The following is a 15,190-nucleotide window of genomic DNA, read 5'->3' on the forward strand; positions in this document are numbered from 1 at the left end:
GAATTCGGCTTAATTTCTCGTGTTGCTTTTATGAGCTGCGTACTTATTTACAAAACAAATTTGTAATTCATCAAGAATTACAACAGTGACAAATTTTCTTATTTAAATGCAAATAATGGCCTAAATGTGTACCTAAGTGTGTTTTTGACAAGTCATTAAAGTTATTTACATCGTTAGTGAAAATTTAAATAAAAAGAACGACTTTTTCCCAATTACCTAACTTGCGAACTTCGTCGAACTCCGCCAAAACAAACTAAATAAAACTATAAATTTTTGTTGTCAAATTGTTTTGCAACGAAAATATTTGTCTGTTGTTGTGACGTTTGTTATTTTTGTTCGAGGTGAGGTTCAGCTGTTCGATTTCTAGTAGTGGCTAATAAATATTTGTTTTCGTCGCTTGTAGGCTTTGGTCTTCGGGATGTCGTTCCCGCTACCAAGGGTATATTGGCCGCCTTAAATTTCTTAGACGTCCATTCTGTATTATAGGTGAGTAAAATCTATTTTCTTTGCCAGCTTACGCGGTTCACATTTTCATTATCCGCTTGACGGTATTTTATAGCTCACAAAACCCAAATGCACGGAGACGAACCTCGCTCTTAACGTTCCCCAACGACGAACCGCATTAGAAACGCGAGCCCTCGTTGCATTTTTAAACCACTTAAATTAATTAGTCTTATTTTGTTTGCGCAATTGTTAACAAAGTCACCTTCACCAACGTCAAGTATCTTAACATTATTATGACTGTATATTTGGGAAAATCACCACAAACGCTGCACGATTTTTGTTTCGATCATTTTTGTAGTTAATCGCGCATATTTATTTATAAGTGGCCACTGTCCGTTTGTTGAAATGCGGAGCCTTTCATCAAATCATTGATTTTGTTTAGCGTGCACTTCGCCTAAAAAGCAGCTGCGATAAAATTTTAAAAGTCCGTAAACTGGTTTTTATAAATTCATAATCAGCACTCGAAAAGATAATAAAAGTGGATTATAAGCACACCAGGACAGTTTTGGCCAATTGTTCGTGCAAACTGTGTTTTAAATCTAACGAACCTAGAGGTGCTTTTTCTTTGTTACAAATACTGTAAAAATGAGCTTTATCCGTTTTTGTAAGCGGAATATCGGAAGACACCCTTAGAAAATGAAATTGACCGAAATGATACGCGAGATGCGAGAGAAATCACTAAAGTTTAATTGCATTTGGAGACATCTTAATCTCCCAGGATTACTACACCGATACGATTTTGATTCTGATTTTTTCGTGTCTGCAATTTTTCAACAGGACTAAAACTCCATTTCGGTTTGTGATTGAATATTTACAGATGTTATAACCATTGTGGCTTCCGTTGTTGTATTAGTCATGCGATCACGAGGACAAGTTTTAGCCACTAGTGCCCTTCGAGGTCTGCGTTTTTTTCAAATTTTACGAATGGTACGAATGGATCGCCGCGGAGGCACATGGAAACTATTAGGATCAGTAGTGTACGCGCACAGACAAGTAAGTAATCGATACCACGAATTTATTTCCTTCCTGGAGATAACTGCACAACAAATGCACTCCGGCTTAATTAATAATCGTCAAATTAATGAATCTGTCACTCTCTATGACTTTTAAGAACTTCGAACAACCATTTATCATCTTTTTGTGCGATCGAGATGGCTTCTTTTAAATTAATAACATCAAACGGTTTTTTTTACTGCGAGTAATTGTCAACTACTTAATTCATTGTTTAAGTCTACCCTTGTTTAGCCAACTACAACCGATTCGCACAAAAGAAGATAAATCGTTCGTATTGCTTTTTTATTTTACACAAAAAAAACTACAAACTAACCTAACTGTTGATTTTTTTTTCTTTTTCACTGCGTTTTAAATGCGCAAAACTTTTAACGAAGCTTTCTCCTATTAGGTTCCCTTCATTTGAAACATTATCGCCAAGTCCAACCTTGAATTTTTAAAGTGCGCGCCGGCTTGGATCGAGTGGCGCGTAAATTTGAAATCTAAAGCTTTAATTGATCGTATTTGAAGGGGCCTCCTAGCAATGAGTTTTATTAAAACTTTTGCACGACTAGATTCGTTTCAGATTCGAAGAAATGATTGCATTTTCTATTGCAGGAGCTTATTACAACGTTGTATATTGGATTTTTGGGCTTAATTTTTGCGTCGTTTTTAGTATTTCTGGCAGAGAAAGATGTAAATAAAAATTTTTCAAACTTTGCCCAAGCTTTGTGGTGGGGTGTCGTAAGTAGTGCACGCCGATTATCGTCCCCGTTTCTTATAATTCTTATTTAGATCACGTTATGTACGGTTGGTTACGGCGACATGGTCCCTGAAACTTGGCAAGGCAAAATTATAGCTTCTTTTTGTGCACTCCTCGGTATATCATTCTTCGCACTGCCTGCTGTAAGTATTGTCAAAGTCGTGTGAAATTATTTCGAAACAACACGAACACACTATAAAGTGCATTTTACATGGGAGAACAACATATGTGCCGAAATGAATTATCTTTTGTAGCACTTTTCAGTGCCAGGAAATATGTATTAATCTAATAAATCTTTAGATCTTACTTAATGTGCTGTCGCTCTTTAAAACTTTTAAACGATTCTGATAAGTTTGTTGCAATATGTTTGGCACATGTCAAAAAAAGAAACGTAAACGTGATAAAATCCTGTGATCATTATTGTTAAGTCATCATCGTCAGGATTCAAAAGAAAAACATTATTTGATGTTACTTTTGTAGGGTATTTTAGGATCAGGTTTCGCTTTAAAAGTCCAACAGCAACAAAGGCAAAAGCATATGATTAGGAGAAGGCAACCAGCAGCGATGCTTATTCAATCGCTTTGGCGATGTTACGCGGCAGACGAACACTCGTTGTCTGTTGCCACTTGGAAAATACATCAAGTCCCCTTGCCAAGTCCACCTTCGTAAGTACTTTATATTTTTTTAGCTTTGTACATATTTTCGTTGAATAGGAAAGCTTTGTGAGCTTCGTACGGTATGTCATAATAATGAAAATCCAGTTTGTATGTATAGGTACGGGTTGTAAATGACAGTTCTTTGATAATCGCGACTTGTATATTGAGGCTTCGAAACCGCACAAAATTAGGATCAGTAGATCGATTATTCTGTACTCTATTATCTATTCTGTCTGTGTTCCTGTCTCTCACTATGTTTTCAACTTGCACGTTTACCAGAGCTAAATTACAAGATACTGATAAGGTGGCAGAGAAGATACAATCTATTTCTTCTGTTGTGTAAGTGTGTTATACATAGCATGTCTCCCAACTATGCATGCTTTTCACTTTTTTCATATTTCAGTACTATAAGAATTATTGGAAAATGCGTACAACACTAAAACTTAGCGACGTATATTCGTTTTTATAAATATCTCAGGTTGTTATAATTACAGATGATTGGACCTAGTACATAGCCGGTGCTAAGGTAAAACGGTAAAGTGCTTCCGGCGGAAAATTAACATGAAGTCTGAAAATATTGAATAATACGTGAATAAAACATGAGCGTTTTAAATATGGAAAACTCCCTCATATAGTGCTTTGTGTTATAGATCGTTCCACACCAAAATGCAATTAATCAAAAGCAAATTTTCACTTCCGAAAACGAAAAGTCGTATCCCAAAGATATGAAAAAACCGTAGCACCGGCTAATTTTTTTTCCAATATTTCTGTTCGAAGGTAAGATTCTAGTTCATGTGTAGGCAGGTACTAAATTCAAAAATATAAATGTTGCGAAATGGAAATTTTCAAAAATCGTTCGATCATTCTGCGATCCTAATGCTATGTTGATTATTTTAGACGAGTGTCGAGCAGTTTTAAACATAACGCATCGTTCGTGAGCCGATTGCCAACAATCCGTCGTCATAAAAGTACTTCGCTTCATTCGCCATCAATGCACAAAGGGCCACCGAGAAGTGGTAGAAGTTTTGTCGACATAAACGCGTCGGCGGAAAATTTAGGTAAATAACCCCCATCTGCGCCAAACTGTGAACGTATCGGTCCACTTTCGCGCATCTTTCAATTTCGGCGTCAAATTCAACCTTCGTTAAATTTCTGACGTCCCTATTCATATTTAGCGACAAATAACCTAAAGTAGTTTTATTAAATGGACCGATAAGTTTAGCAGTTTGGTGTACAGTAGGGAAAATTTGGCGGAGAACCCTATAAAGTTGTAGGACATTTCCAGCGATCGGAGTTACATTATACCAAGTGCGTATATACATTTGGTGGCTTGTTTGCCACGACTGAACGCAGAAAGAGTAGACACAATCTAATTTAAATCGGTTTTCCGTTTATTCAGATGGGGCGCTATATAGGTTATGAGTGTAGTTAGCCAGAACGGGTGTTTCTTAAGCAATTCTGTGTCTCGTGCCTACTATTCAATAAACCTCTCTTGTTGGTTAGGGTAAGGGTTTGCTTTGTTTGTGAACACACCGAGCTCTTAGAGTAAAATGGTCTGAAGCGTGCCTCCATTTGGAACTATTTGTTTCTCACCCCTCGCACTCGGAAAAAATGCTTACCGTCAAACTTTATAATATGGGGTTCCGTACCGAATTTTTCTTACTGTGCGTAATTCCACGTCCACTATGTGTAATACAAAAAGGATGTTGTTAGGCGGCGTCAGTAACAACGGGACGCGGAATTTGAACGCCAGCCATAGCGAGGACTCGGTCGCAGAAACGATGCTATCGAAAAAAAATTCAGATGGTAAATATTTTTCTGTTATAGAAATATAGAGAAAAAGCTCCCGGATTAACCGTTTCAATTCGAGGGAATCGATTCGAGTTTTTTAAGCGACTACAAATAGTGTGTTTTCTTTACGAACGGAGTTTCTACGACATGTCGAAATTTTTATTCGACCATAAAAGAAATTATACACTCCGAATGCGTTTCGGATCGAGAAAAAGAGTTGTTTGAATAGGGGTAGTCTGGGAACTTTTTAACTAAACTACGCGTCAGCTTGGGTACATTTGCAAATGTTCCACAATAAAATCCTCTGTTTCTGCGAAACACAAACAAAAGAGAAAATTAAACATTAAGGTTCATGACGTCGCATAGGTCTCCTTTATAAAAACGAGTCCATAGAAAAGTTCAATACGCTCCGGAATCCTTAAAAACCACATGATCATGGTCAAAGCTGGAATTTCATTGTATGCCATTCCGTTACTCAACAAACGTTCGTACTTTAAAATCCGACCTAATATTAAGTCGCTTTCATGTTTAAATTATGTTGATTTATATTATCAAAGGCTTTTTGAAACGCGTTGATACTTCGACCTGTAGTAAAAATAATTTTTTGCACTCATGACCTTTTTTGATAGCTTTCGCGCATTCACCAGGGTGCGGGAGGTCGAACTTCCCGCACACGTGCATTTAACTTTCCGTTGCCATGGTAACCTTAAAATACTCGGGTAGTGTCAACATTGTGACGTGTTGACGGCGCTGTCAATGCCGTTGCTTATAAATAACTCACAGTTAATCTCTTCAGTTTAAAGGTTTATTCGTTGCAAAAAATATTGTACACAACACGTTCGTGAGCCTGCTTCCCGCATTCACGCAAATGCGTCACTCCCTTCGGTCGTGCCGCAAACAAGCGTTCATGCGGGAAGCAGGCTATCCCGAACTAGTTGTGTAAATTACTATTTCAGCTTTCCGTTTAAAAGAATATTTGCCGGTGATGTTTGCCATAAAATAAAATAAATATTTAGCAAAAACAATCTCCCGAGTTAATTCGTTTCCTATGCGTTTATTTACGCAGTTAATTGTGGTTTAGCAAAAAATCTACTCCGATACACGTTTGTTATTATACAAGCTGACATTTTTTTTAGTAGCAGAACTCGAAGGTTGCACACTTTATTTATTGCGCTATAAGTAGTTTCAAATCGTTTGGTCACGATTAATAAAACAGGGACTGTACCTACGACTTGCGACTCCGACTGTACCGTCGTCACGCTGGCGGAAAATAAGACATTTCGCTTTCGCCGCGTAGTCGTGACAGTTTGACAGTTGTGTGTTATTAATTAATTTTAAACTTTCGTGCGTAATTAACTTGTTTTGTTGATATTTTTTAACGCAGTCATGACAAGTTACTTTCTCGCTGAAGCAAATTTTGTCAAATTAAACGTCATTATCCGGTGGCACGAATTCCGCGGTGTCTCCGGCTCCGTTGGCCAACCGGTTTGAAAAAGTTTTATTTGAATTACAGTTTATATTTTTGTATGCAGATGAAGATGAGGAGCCGCGATACATACAGCTGACGAATCAGCATAAGGGTGCTATCCGAGCTATTCGTAAGGTGGGCATATACATTTTTTTTTAATCTTAAAACTTTTCAAATAATCCTTTTATCGTCTCTATAGCCAACCAGCAATATTGATTCCATGTTTCGTTATTATTTAGATGAAGTATTTTGTAGCAAGGCGAAAATTTAAGGAAGCTTTGAAACCATACGATGTGAAAGACGTGATAGAACAATATTCGGCCGGACATGTTGATTTACTTGGCAGAGTGAAAAACGTTCAAGCTAGGTACACTCTGGTGTAAATTGTGAAGGTTGATTGTGTAGTTTTGCTTCACTAATTTAGATACTAAAAATGAGAAGAACGAGCTCACTTCCACTGTCTGTTTAACGCATTTCAATCAACCTTTATTTGTCTGCTCTGTCTAGCGTGAGCCACTTGACTTCTTAAAATGCGATGCTGTTGTATGTGTGATCAACGTGTACACTATACTAATACGTAATATCAAGTTCTTCGCATGCTAATTGTCTCTCTCTAGAGCCTCCTATCGAAAACCGTCGGACACTAAATTTCGTCAAAATTAATTCCTTTCGTTTTTATTAAGTAATACTGATCTTTTTTGAATAAACATGTTTTGTCTAAAACCATTTGTACCACGCTTTGTGTGTGTAGCTCAAGTATTTTGTGGCACGAAAGAAGTTTAGAGAGGCCTTGAAGCCGTATGACGTTAAAGATGTTATTGAACAGTACTCTTCTGGGCATGCAGATCTTTTGAATAGAGTGCGAAACTTACAGTTCAGGTAAGATGCCTGAACATGAGTTCCATTTTTACAAAATCTTATCAAATCCAACGCTATCATTCATAATCATGCATTTAAGTTTCTCTAAAAATAAAAAAAAAACAAACTTCGCACTGCATGGTTGATTGTTTATTTTGCACTTACATTAGTTGATTTACACCACGTTGTAAGATAAAGCTTGAGCATGCTGACCCGAAATCGAAACACACAAATTAAAACTTCTCCAACATTACAGATTAGATCAGATCCTAGGAAAACAAGGTTCGAAAGCAAAAGATGTCTATGCTTCCAAAATCAGCCTAGCTTCTAGAATAGTCAAAGTAGAAAGACAAGTAAGTATGGCGGGGTGCGTCTAGATTGATCACACTCCAACTGCGATCCTTTCTCAGGTAGACGATATAGAGTCTAAGATAGATCAGCTTTTGGAACTTTACATGGAAGACCGGAAACGACTTCTTGCTCTTCCTTTCGTGCAACAATCCGTCGATAACATGCCTCCGACGTCGAGTATTTCGAATCCATCGTGCGCGGTCCTCAAACCCAAGCCAATCCTCGTCGACAAACAATCCTCGGAACCCAGCTCGCCCATAACGAAAAGCTTCAAAGAGCCCCCGCAAGCCCCAGTTATCAGAAGGCCGATGCATCGCGGGTTCTCCGATCTAGGAAATCGCATAAAGAAAAGGGTAACGTTGAGGTTCGTATTTAATTCATCGACCATGAAAATATTTCGGCCTTACATAACCCTCTAGTTCAATTTCGTCGAATTACGTGTGTCCGTCGGATAGCATGCCTTACGACGGTGAAGTGGTTATCGTTGTTCCTGCCCTCAACCCGCCGCCGCCGCCCCCTTCCAGTGGTGGAGAACCATCTGCAACGACCAGTGGCGCAATTTGCATGGCGGAAATCCAAACACAAGAGCGAGAATTGGGCAGTCCGCGGACGGCGACGGAAAGTTCGGGTAATTGTTATTTGATGCAACCCCCATTCACGGCTCCGTATATTGTTTAATGCTATTTTCCAGCTTCTTATGATGGTTATTCATCATCTACGTCCTTGTAGTGATTGCGGGCAAAGATAATTTCAGTGAGTTTACCGCAAATGTCATTGGGTATTCAATCGTAATGTGGAATGTGCATGTAATTTTTCTCACACCGCGGGCCGCATTATTGTTAACCCGATAACCCAAAGTCTAAACGGCCCTAAACCGCCACGTCGATACAACATGTAGACACAAGTTTGCGCCGGCGGCGTAGAGATTTAGGAACTATTTCAACCAATCTATATTCGAAAACAATCCAAAAACTATACACCTCGTATCAAAATCGCCCCGCGACCTCCACCCTACTAAAAAAACATCCTCTCTTAGCTCTTCGAATTAACGAAGCATTCGTTTTCACTGCAGTTCGCACGACGTAAGCGCAAAAATCAATTGATGCGGGCACTTTTAAATTCCCTCCATTCGTGGAAGCGTACCGCGTTTATTGCTCGTTTCACCCCACGAGACCCTATGATGACGATGGCCGGTTCGGCGATTGGCGAGTTTAAATTTCCCGCAGTTTTAACAAATGTGATTGGCACGTGCAGGCATTGATCAAATTGTACGATTTTTGGGATTGGGTCTTGGGACGCGGTACAGTGGGACCATTTATCAGAATCTTAAATCCAACCTGGCGGTAAATACGGAAGACCGGTTCACACGATCACATTTATCCACCGAAATGAAGCATCCTAACTTGCTGCGGTTGAAACAAAATTGTTCGGGGATGATTCGTGCTTGGCTTTGTTTGACGTGCGCGAATATGGTTATAAGTTATAAAGTTTGTTAGGGGGATGGAGAGCGGTAATAAAAAATGACAAGAATCTTAATACTAACACGTCTTAACTGCCTGTTCGTGTAAATATAATGAGGTACCCTCAGAATTAAATTTATTTTAAATAAATAAACGATTGTCTTATGGTAACACGATGCTGGAATATAAATACTGGACGAAAACATTTATGTATTTTGTTTGAAAATGTCAAATTAATACCTGTTTCCACATGCATTAAGGGTGATGTGTCCCCAATGTGTATGACAATACTTCCCTTTTATATTTCAAGGCAAAGGTGCTTTTTAAAAAATACGTACTTGTTGGTAGAAATAAGTGCGCCTTTTTGCCACAGGAGGGCAGAATGTGTCATGAAACCCATGTAGTAGTGTACTCTATGTCCTACGTCCTGACTGTCTTCATGGCTTATTATAAAACTTCAGCATGTTACAAAATGAAAAATTTTAAGGTGTTACCACTGTTATTTTGTTTTCTACAGAGAAGGACACGCTACTAACCAAGGAATACCTGGAAGATACGGAAGATCAGGATACTACAGAAACAACGTTACTGTGTCCTATAAAATCCTCAGAAATACTCATCACACCAATGACATTAGGAACCTCAAGAGATGTTTTTAGTGAAAACATAGGCCTAACACAGTCACAAACCGAACAAAAATTTATGAAAGACAATGTATGATACAACTTACAAATCATGTACCTACTTATATTGAACGTTAAGTTTTTAAAATATTGTAAAATAATTTGCATTTAGAACGTTTTAAATAAATAAAAAAAAATATTAGAAAAGTAAATTTTAAAAAATACGAATATTTTTAACATGTACTGAACTTAGGGCACAATAATGACGCTTACTAATGATAAAAAATCAAATTCATAACATTTTAAAACTTCTTCATCGGCGAGTGAAAGTTTGCTGTAGTATCTTGTCTTATCAAATACTTTGGAATTGTGTTTTAATAAATATAAAATTATTTGCATAGGAAACTTTTCACATTTCGATTCTACATTGTACAGCGAATTAGGCTGTTTTAAATATGCTTACAATTATTGCTTATAGAATGATTAGATTTTTACGAACTCTCTTTAAATAGTGAATTTTAGCAGCACGTCGTATAAACAACGACCAAGTATGACCTAATTGAGTTTACAGCGTGTCAATTAAATCATAAACTAAAACTTTTTGTTTAATTCAAGCTACTGTAAACGTGCTGGTGAAATTCACGCATAATAATATATCGTTTTAACTTTGATATTCAACTGAGTTTTATACTGTGATTCGTTACTAATTAAATATCTTAATGTAGAATTTAGTTACGTCAGTTTTTTTACATTATTCCATTTCTCACTAAACCATAACATTTGTTATCACCCAAAGTGCTCTAAATAATTTTTTTAGAGTAAAGCTATTTATTTAATTAGAGAAAAATTTATATACAGAACGCACAGGTCTAATATTTTGTTAAGCTACTCCTATCTAATAGTAAAAATTAAATTCCCTACAAAGAGTAAGAATAGATTAAGACTTATTGTATCAGATTTTTAATAAAAATAAAGAATTTTAAACATCCAACACAATTTTATTAACCGACCGTGCTCCGTGTTGCTAAAAGGAAAGTAGTTACACAATTTTCTACAAAAATATTCGAACTTATAACATTGAAACATAAAAATCCCCTAGATTGTTGAAGCGCGTGATGCGTGAAGTCTCTTTAGCTGGAAATGTAAAGTGAGCTTAACCTAAGAAAACCATTTTATGACATGCGCAGAAAAGAAAAAAGCAAACGACAACATTTCAACAATCTAAACGACTTTTAAATTACTCCTAACTTAACAAAATTAGACCATCTATTAAATAATATCTGCAGTACTATGTGGAACAATTAATGGCGACGCTAAGAAAATCTTCAAAAGCAATTGTGATTACGCCTTTCAATTCCTTGTCTCTCACGCGAAATGCTTCCGTAAAACGTTGAATCTGTACACAAAGAACAATGAACTGATCCACTGAAATTTGTTTATGGTGTTGAAGATCACTTTTGGCTATTAGAAATTTTATAAATTCTGGGGAGAATTTAAAACCCATTTGTTGCAAGGCTGTAAGGATTATTTCGTAACACAAACAAAGTGCACAAATTTATAATTTACCTTGGGCAAGTTCAGACTCTTCGATATGTCCAGACTGATCTCGATCATAGTTTTTAAATACTGCCAACCACTGATTAATATAGGTAAATAGTTGCTGAAACTCATTAACATCAATTGTTCCTGTTTTGTCTCTATCAAACATCCCAATCATCAGTTTGCAAGCCGATTCAGAAAAATTTTTGCCTTGACCGTTTATCAAAGCACCTTGCAGTTCTTCCCAGTTTATTTGTCCAGAACGATCTTTATCGACTGTGTTGAACCACTGCTGCACATCAGGACTGACTCCTGTTGGCCCCATACCGGGAGCCGCCCCTGGAGCGTACCCTCCATAACCTCCATAGTTTTGGTTCTGGAAGACAACAATCTTGTTCTTTGGGATTTTATTCCATTCGAGGACTTACCCCATACATGGTTTATCAGTTGTCGTCTTTGAAACGCTGAAATACTGTAAAGGACTTCTTAGTCATTTAGATTAAAGTCATAAAGAACACGCAAGTGGATAAACACAGCCTTCTTGTCATTAATATAATTAATAATGACGTAGCAGGCACCAACAGAAAACTGGCACGTAAGAAAAAGTAACTAAATTTCGACGAAAATCCCAATTTTGTATTGATGGTTGCATAAGTTTTACAAAATTTTAAAGTTATTTACAAAATCTAATTGTTTTCCTGTTTAGGTTGTACTTGCATATATCTTTATCATTACGATTTACGAGCGATTTATGGTAGGGCAATTAAAAAAACTTAAAAAACTATTTTCGCTATGGGAAGATTTACCAACACAATTACTATATGAACAAAAAATAAACAAAACACGTGTTTTCATTTTTCGTGGGAAATTTTCGCTTATGCTTTTCGTGTTTGCTCCGATGACGAACGATGCTGCTTTGTCCTGATTGGTTACAAGTGACAGATGATGACACATGCACAAACACAAGGCGAGTCACAGGACATTTCCATAAATGTCAGTTTTGTCTAAAGCCACAAAACAATAAAACACATGATAATTGATAACATGATAATGTAGAAACTTGACAATCGATAAGAAATAATCTTTTCAGGTACTGGTTATTTTTATGCAGAATTTTGTTTCTTATCTCAACATCCTTTCGTTCGAAAAATATGTTTGTTGTTTCTTCATAAACTCATCTGGGTAAAGACATCTGGCTGACGAAATTGTGTCAACGTTAATGGTTTACTTTCGAAATGGAGCAAAACAACCGCGACAATAAAGACCGAAACATTGACTGGTCAAGGTTCGGCTTGGGTACAGAAACAGCACAAAGGGTTCGTGGCAACGTCGGCGGATTTGTGGATTTGTCCAACGATTACGGAGCTGGCGGTCATCAAGCCTCGGGAGCCAACGAACTGTTTGCCGAAGAACAGGTACGTAGGTGAATTGTAGTATTCCAATTCATGGTTAATGTTTAGGGGGATGTACCATGGTGGAAATCTAACTTTTTTATCTCACAACCTGTTTTATTTGGCACGTGGGATGGTGTTTTTACCTCTTGCTTAATTAACATCTTTGGGGTCATTGTGTTTTTAAGATCAGGATGGATTGTTGGCCAAGCTGGGATTTTTAGTGCAGTATTAATTGTTTTGGCTACTGGTAAATTAATCCATAATCAACACGCAACCCTCTTATGTTATTCGTTTTCAGTGTTTGTTGCTTTGATTTCTGTACTTTCGGCTGTTGGAATATGTGAACGCTGCCGGATTGAAAGTGGAGGCGTCTATTTCGTGGTGGCCCACGTCCTCGGCTCGAGATTTGGAGGGTCTTTGGGACTGCTGTACTGTTTCGGCCAGGTATACACATAAATAAGAACAAGAACTCATGCATAAACACAAAAAAATTCAATTGATATAATCGCGGAAAGCCCGTTTAGGTGGCTTCGTGAGTCTTGAATTTGCACACTTAAGTAAAAACACTGGATCGTCACTCATGTTTGTATGACGTCTTTTGTAGGCCGTAGGCTGCGCTTTAAACGTCTTGGGTTTTGGGGAATCAATGGCCGAGCTAATCGGATTTGGAAATTCGACATGGGCTGTTAGAATCATTGCTGGTGCGGCTGTTTTGTTATTAAGCGTAATAAACGTTGCCGGCGTCAAATGGGTAATAAAACTCCAGTTTATCCTCTTACTGATTTTACTTTTGGCGGGACTTGATTTTATGGTTGGCAGCTTTGTTCACACTGACGTCGGTAATTATACGTTCGCACGATTTGTACGATTCTTATTATTATTTTTAAGAAAATGGTTTTGAGGGATGGTTGGAAGGCAACGTGAATAAGAACTTGTGGTCGAAATATGAAGACGGCTACAGTTGGTTTACCGTTTTTGGGGTGTTTTTCCCCACAATAACGGGGATCTTGTCTGGGATTAACATGAGTGGTGATTTAAGAGCACCATCAACCAATATTCCAAATGGAACGTTAGCAGCGATTAGCACCGGAACTTTCCTTTATTTAGTTTTTGTCGTATTCCTGGGTGCAACGTGTCGTAGAGACGTGTTACTCACCGATTTTATGATCGCCGCCAAAGTGTCTGCCATTCGTGTCTTATTATTAGCTGGACTTTACGTCTCGTCTATGTCCAGTTGTTTAGGAGCCATGTATGGAACTCCACGTGTTTTACAATCCATATCATTGGAAAATGTTATTCCAGGAATCAGTATTCTAGGAATGGGGGTACGTCACACACAATATACGCAAGCACTAACTTCAAATTTTTCTTTCTAGAGAGGACCAAATAAAGTTCCCCTATATTCCATGGCTGTTGTTGCAGCTGTAACGTTGACATTTATTTTAGTAGGGGAAATTAATACGTTAGCACCAATTGTAACAATGCCTTATTTATTGACATATGCATGTATAGATTATTCATATTTTGCTTTAGCACAAACATTTGATATACAACATCAAAGAGAACAACGATTCGATCGTCCAAAAATACACCAAACTTTCGTCGAGTCTAGCGACAATGATCTAGACAGACTTTTTCCAGAACGTACGAGGCACAAAACATTGCGAGTACGTACTTTTTAAGCTGTGTCCACAGCCAAAAATTTCGAGCATGCGCAGTATATTTTTGATCACAGGTTACTGATTTTTTTTCTTTAATAGAGTGAGTCAAATTCTGGGTCTCCTACCACTCCCGATGAAAACATAGAAACAATACCCATTGCCCCTAAAGCGCACATCCATTCCAAACTTAAGAATTGGTATTCCAACTTGTGCAACCGTTGGTTTTCGCTATTTGGGGTAACCGTCACACCTTAACTTGTACTTATACTAATACGTCACTTACAGGCAGCTCTAAAAATCCTGATCATGTTTCTGGTTAACTGGATTTACGCCATCGTGTGTATTAGCGTAGTTTTCTTGGTGTGGTTGTACATCGGTACCGCAAATCCGGCAGTTAAACCGGGCTTAGCCTCTGAATTTCGCTTTTTCAGATGGTTGAAAACGGTATTCTTCAGATGCTTAGGGTAAAAATAAAGTGTAGTTTTTTCGTTTGTTAATGTTTGATTATAGGAAACGTGTGTACGATTACGAACAAATTGTGGTAACGCCTGTCCACCCAGGACTCGATGTAATGTCGTCGCAGCTTAATGAGGATAACGAAGACTTTTCCAACCGCCGAAGATACCATCAGTCGGCAACGGTGCACGGTCACATGGTTGCGATAGACGACTAACTGGTCTCAGGCATTATTTAATTACTTACAACACTAACTGTATATATTTTTTGTAATTATGAGATAACAAGATCTATGTAATTATACTGACGTTTTAAAGAATTGTTTGGATGTTTAGAGTAGAGGATTTAGTAATTGTCTGAAGTTATTTTTTATTATGGTTAAGAACTCAGTCCGAAGGTTGCTATTTCGGCGCTGTCGGACGTGCTGTTTGTTATTTGCAACAGGGTCTTAAAATTGAGTTAATTTAGTTTGATTGGAAAATTAGTGGTTGATTTAGTTCGCAAATTTCGCTATCCTAATATGGTACTCTTTTCTTAATACGTCAATGATTAGTCCATTGTAGACAATTCACATTTCCTTGGGGACTTTCGTTTTGTAACTAGTTGTAAACTTGCAGCAGCCATGTGACTAAAATAGCATGGAAAATACACTTGTTCAACGTGTTGGAGAGTGACG

The 15,190-nt window shown here is 37.6% G+C and overlaps 3 protein-coding genes across 10 annotated transcripts in view; 2 read left to right on the top strand and 1 right to left on the bottom strand.

The window, feature by feature from the left end:
- The window catches only part of LOC135131121 (potassium voltage-gated channel subfamily KQT member 4-like), a 36,122-nt gene extending 25,872 nt beyond the window's left edge, over positions 1 to 10,250 (top strand). For 5 of the 8 annotated variants that reach the window (XM_064058670.1, XM_064058676.1, XM_064058674.1 and 2 more), the window contains 13 exons: positions 404 to 486; positions 1,322 to 1,497; positions 2,113 to 2,238; positions 2,290 to 2,400; positions 2,738 to 2,922; positions 3,811 to 3,971; positions 4,627 to 4,719; positions 6,237 to 6,307; positions 6,924 to 7,051; positions 7,287 to 7,383; positions 7,441 to 7,745; positions 7,801 to 8,009; positions 9,359 to 10,250. In XM_064058670.1, the coding sequence (XP_063914740.1) occupies positions 404 to 486; positions 1,322 to 1,497; positions 2,113 to 2,238; positions 2,290 to 2,400; positions 2,738 to 2,922; positions 3,811 to 3,971; positions 4,627 to 4,719; positions 6,237 to 6,307; positions 6,924 to 7,051; positions 7,287 to 7,383; positions 7,441 to 7,745; positions 7,801 to 8,009; positions 9,359 to 9,561 (1,948 nt within the window). In that variant the 3' untranslated portion in view covers positions 9,562 to 10,250. Of the gene's footprint in view, positions 1 to 403; positions 487 to 1,321; positions 1,498 to 2,112; positions 2,239 to 2,289; positions 2,401 to 2,737; positions 2,923 to 3,810; positions 3,972 to 4,626; positions 4,720 to 6,236; positions 6,308 to 6,411; positions 6,540 to 6,923; positions 7,052 to 7,286; positions 7,384 to 7,440; positions 7,746 to 7,800; positions 8,010 to 8,072; positions 8,135 to 9,358 lie in introns of all 8 variants that reach the window. The other 3 variants (XM_064058673.1, XM_064058671.1, XM_064058672.1) reach the window with 3 other exon arrangements.
- A 191-nt stretch (positions 10,251 to 10,441) lies between these two features.
- On the bottom strand, positions 10,442 to 11,569 carry LOC135131123 (peflin). Its single transcript, XM_064058679.1, has 3 exons — positions 11,432 to 11,569; positions 11,031 to 11,379; positions 10,442 to 10,979 (listed from the first exon to the last, which is right to left on the bottom strand). The coding sequence occupies exons 1-3, from the start codon at positions 11,438 to 11,440 to the stop codon at positions 10,753 to 10,755; spliced, it is 585 nt and encodes a 194-aa protein (XP_063914749.1). The 5' UTR covers positions 11,441 to 11,569; the 3' UTR covers positions 10,442 to 10,752.
- A 392-nt stretch (positions 11,570 to 11,961) lies between these two features.
- On the top strand, positions 11,962 to 14,833 carry LOC135131178 (solute carrier family 12 member 8). Its single transcript, XM_064058766.1, has 9 exons — positions 11,962 to 12,418; positions 12,464 to 12,644; positions 12,696 to 12,841; positions 13,002 to 13,236; positions 13,286 to 13,722; positions 13,774 to 14,064; positions 14,158 to 14,295; positions 14,344 to 14,522; positions 14,569 to 14,833. The coding sequence occupies exons 1-9, from the start codon at positions 12,239 to 12,241 to the stop codon at positions 14,729 to 14,731; spliced, it is 1,950 nt and encodes a 649-aa protein (XP_063914836.1). The 5' UTR covers positions 11,962 to 12,238; the 3' UTR covers positions 14,732 to 14,833.
- Positions 14,834 to 15,190: the final 357 nt, after the last annotated feature.

The sequence above is a fragment of the Zophobas morio genome, unplaced genomic scaffold, assembly GCF_036711695.1.
Source record: "Zophobas morio isolate AGI-343-1 ecotype UQ-CSIRO unplaced genomic scaffold, CSIRO_AGI_Zmor_V1 ptg000019l, whole genome shotgun sequence".
Taxonomy (NCBI): Eukaryota; Metazoa; Arthropoda; class Insecta; order Coleoptera; family Tenebrionidae; genus Zophobas; species Zophobas morio.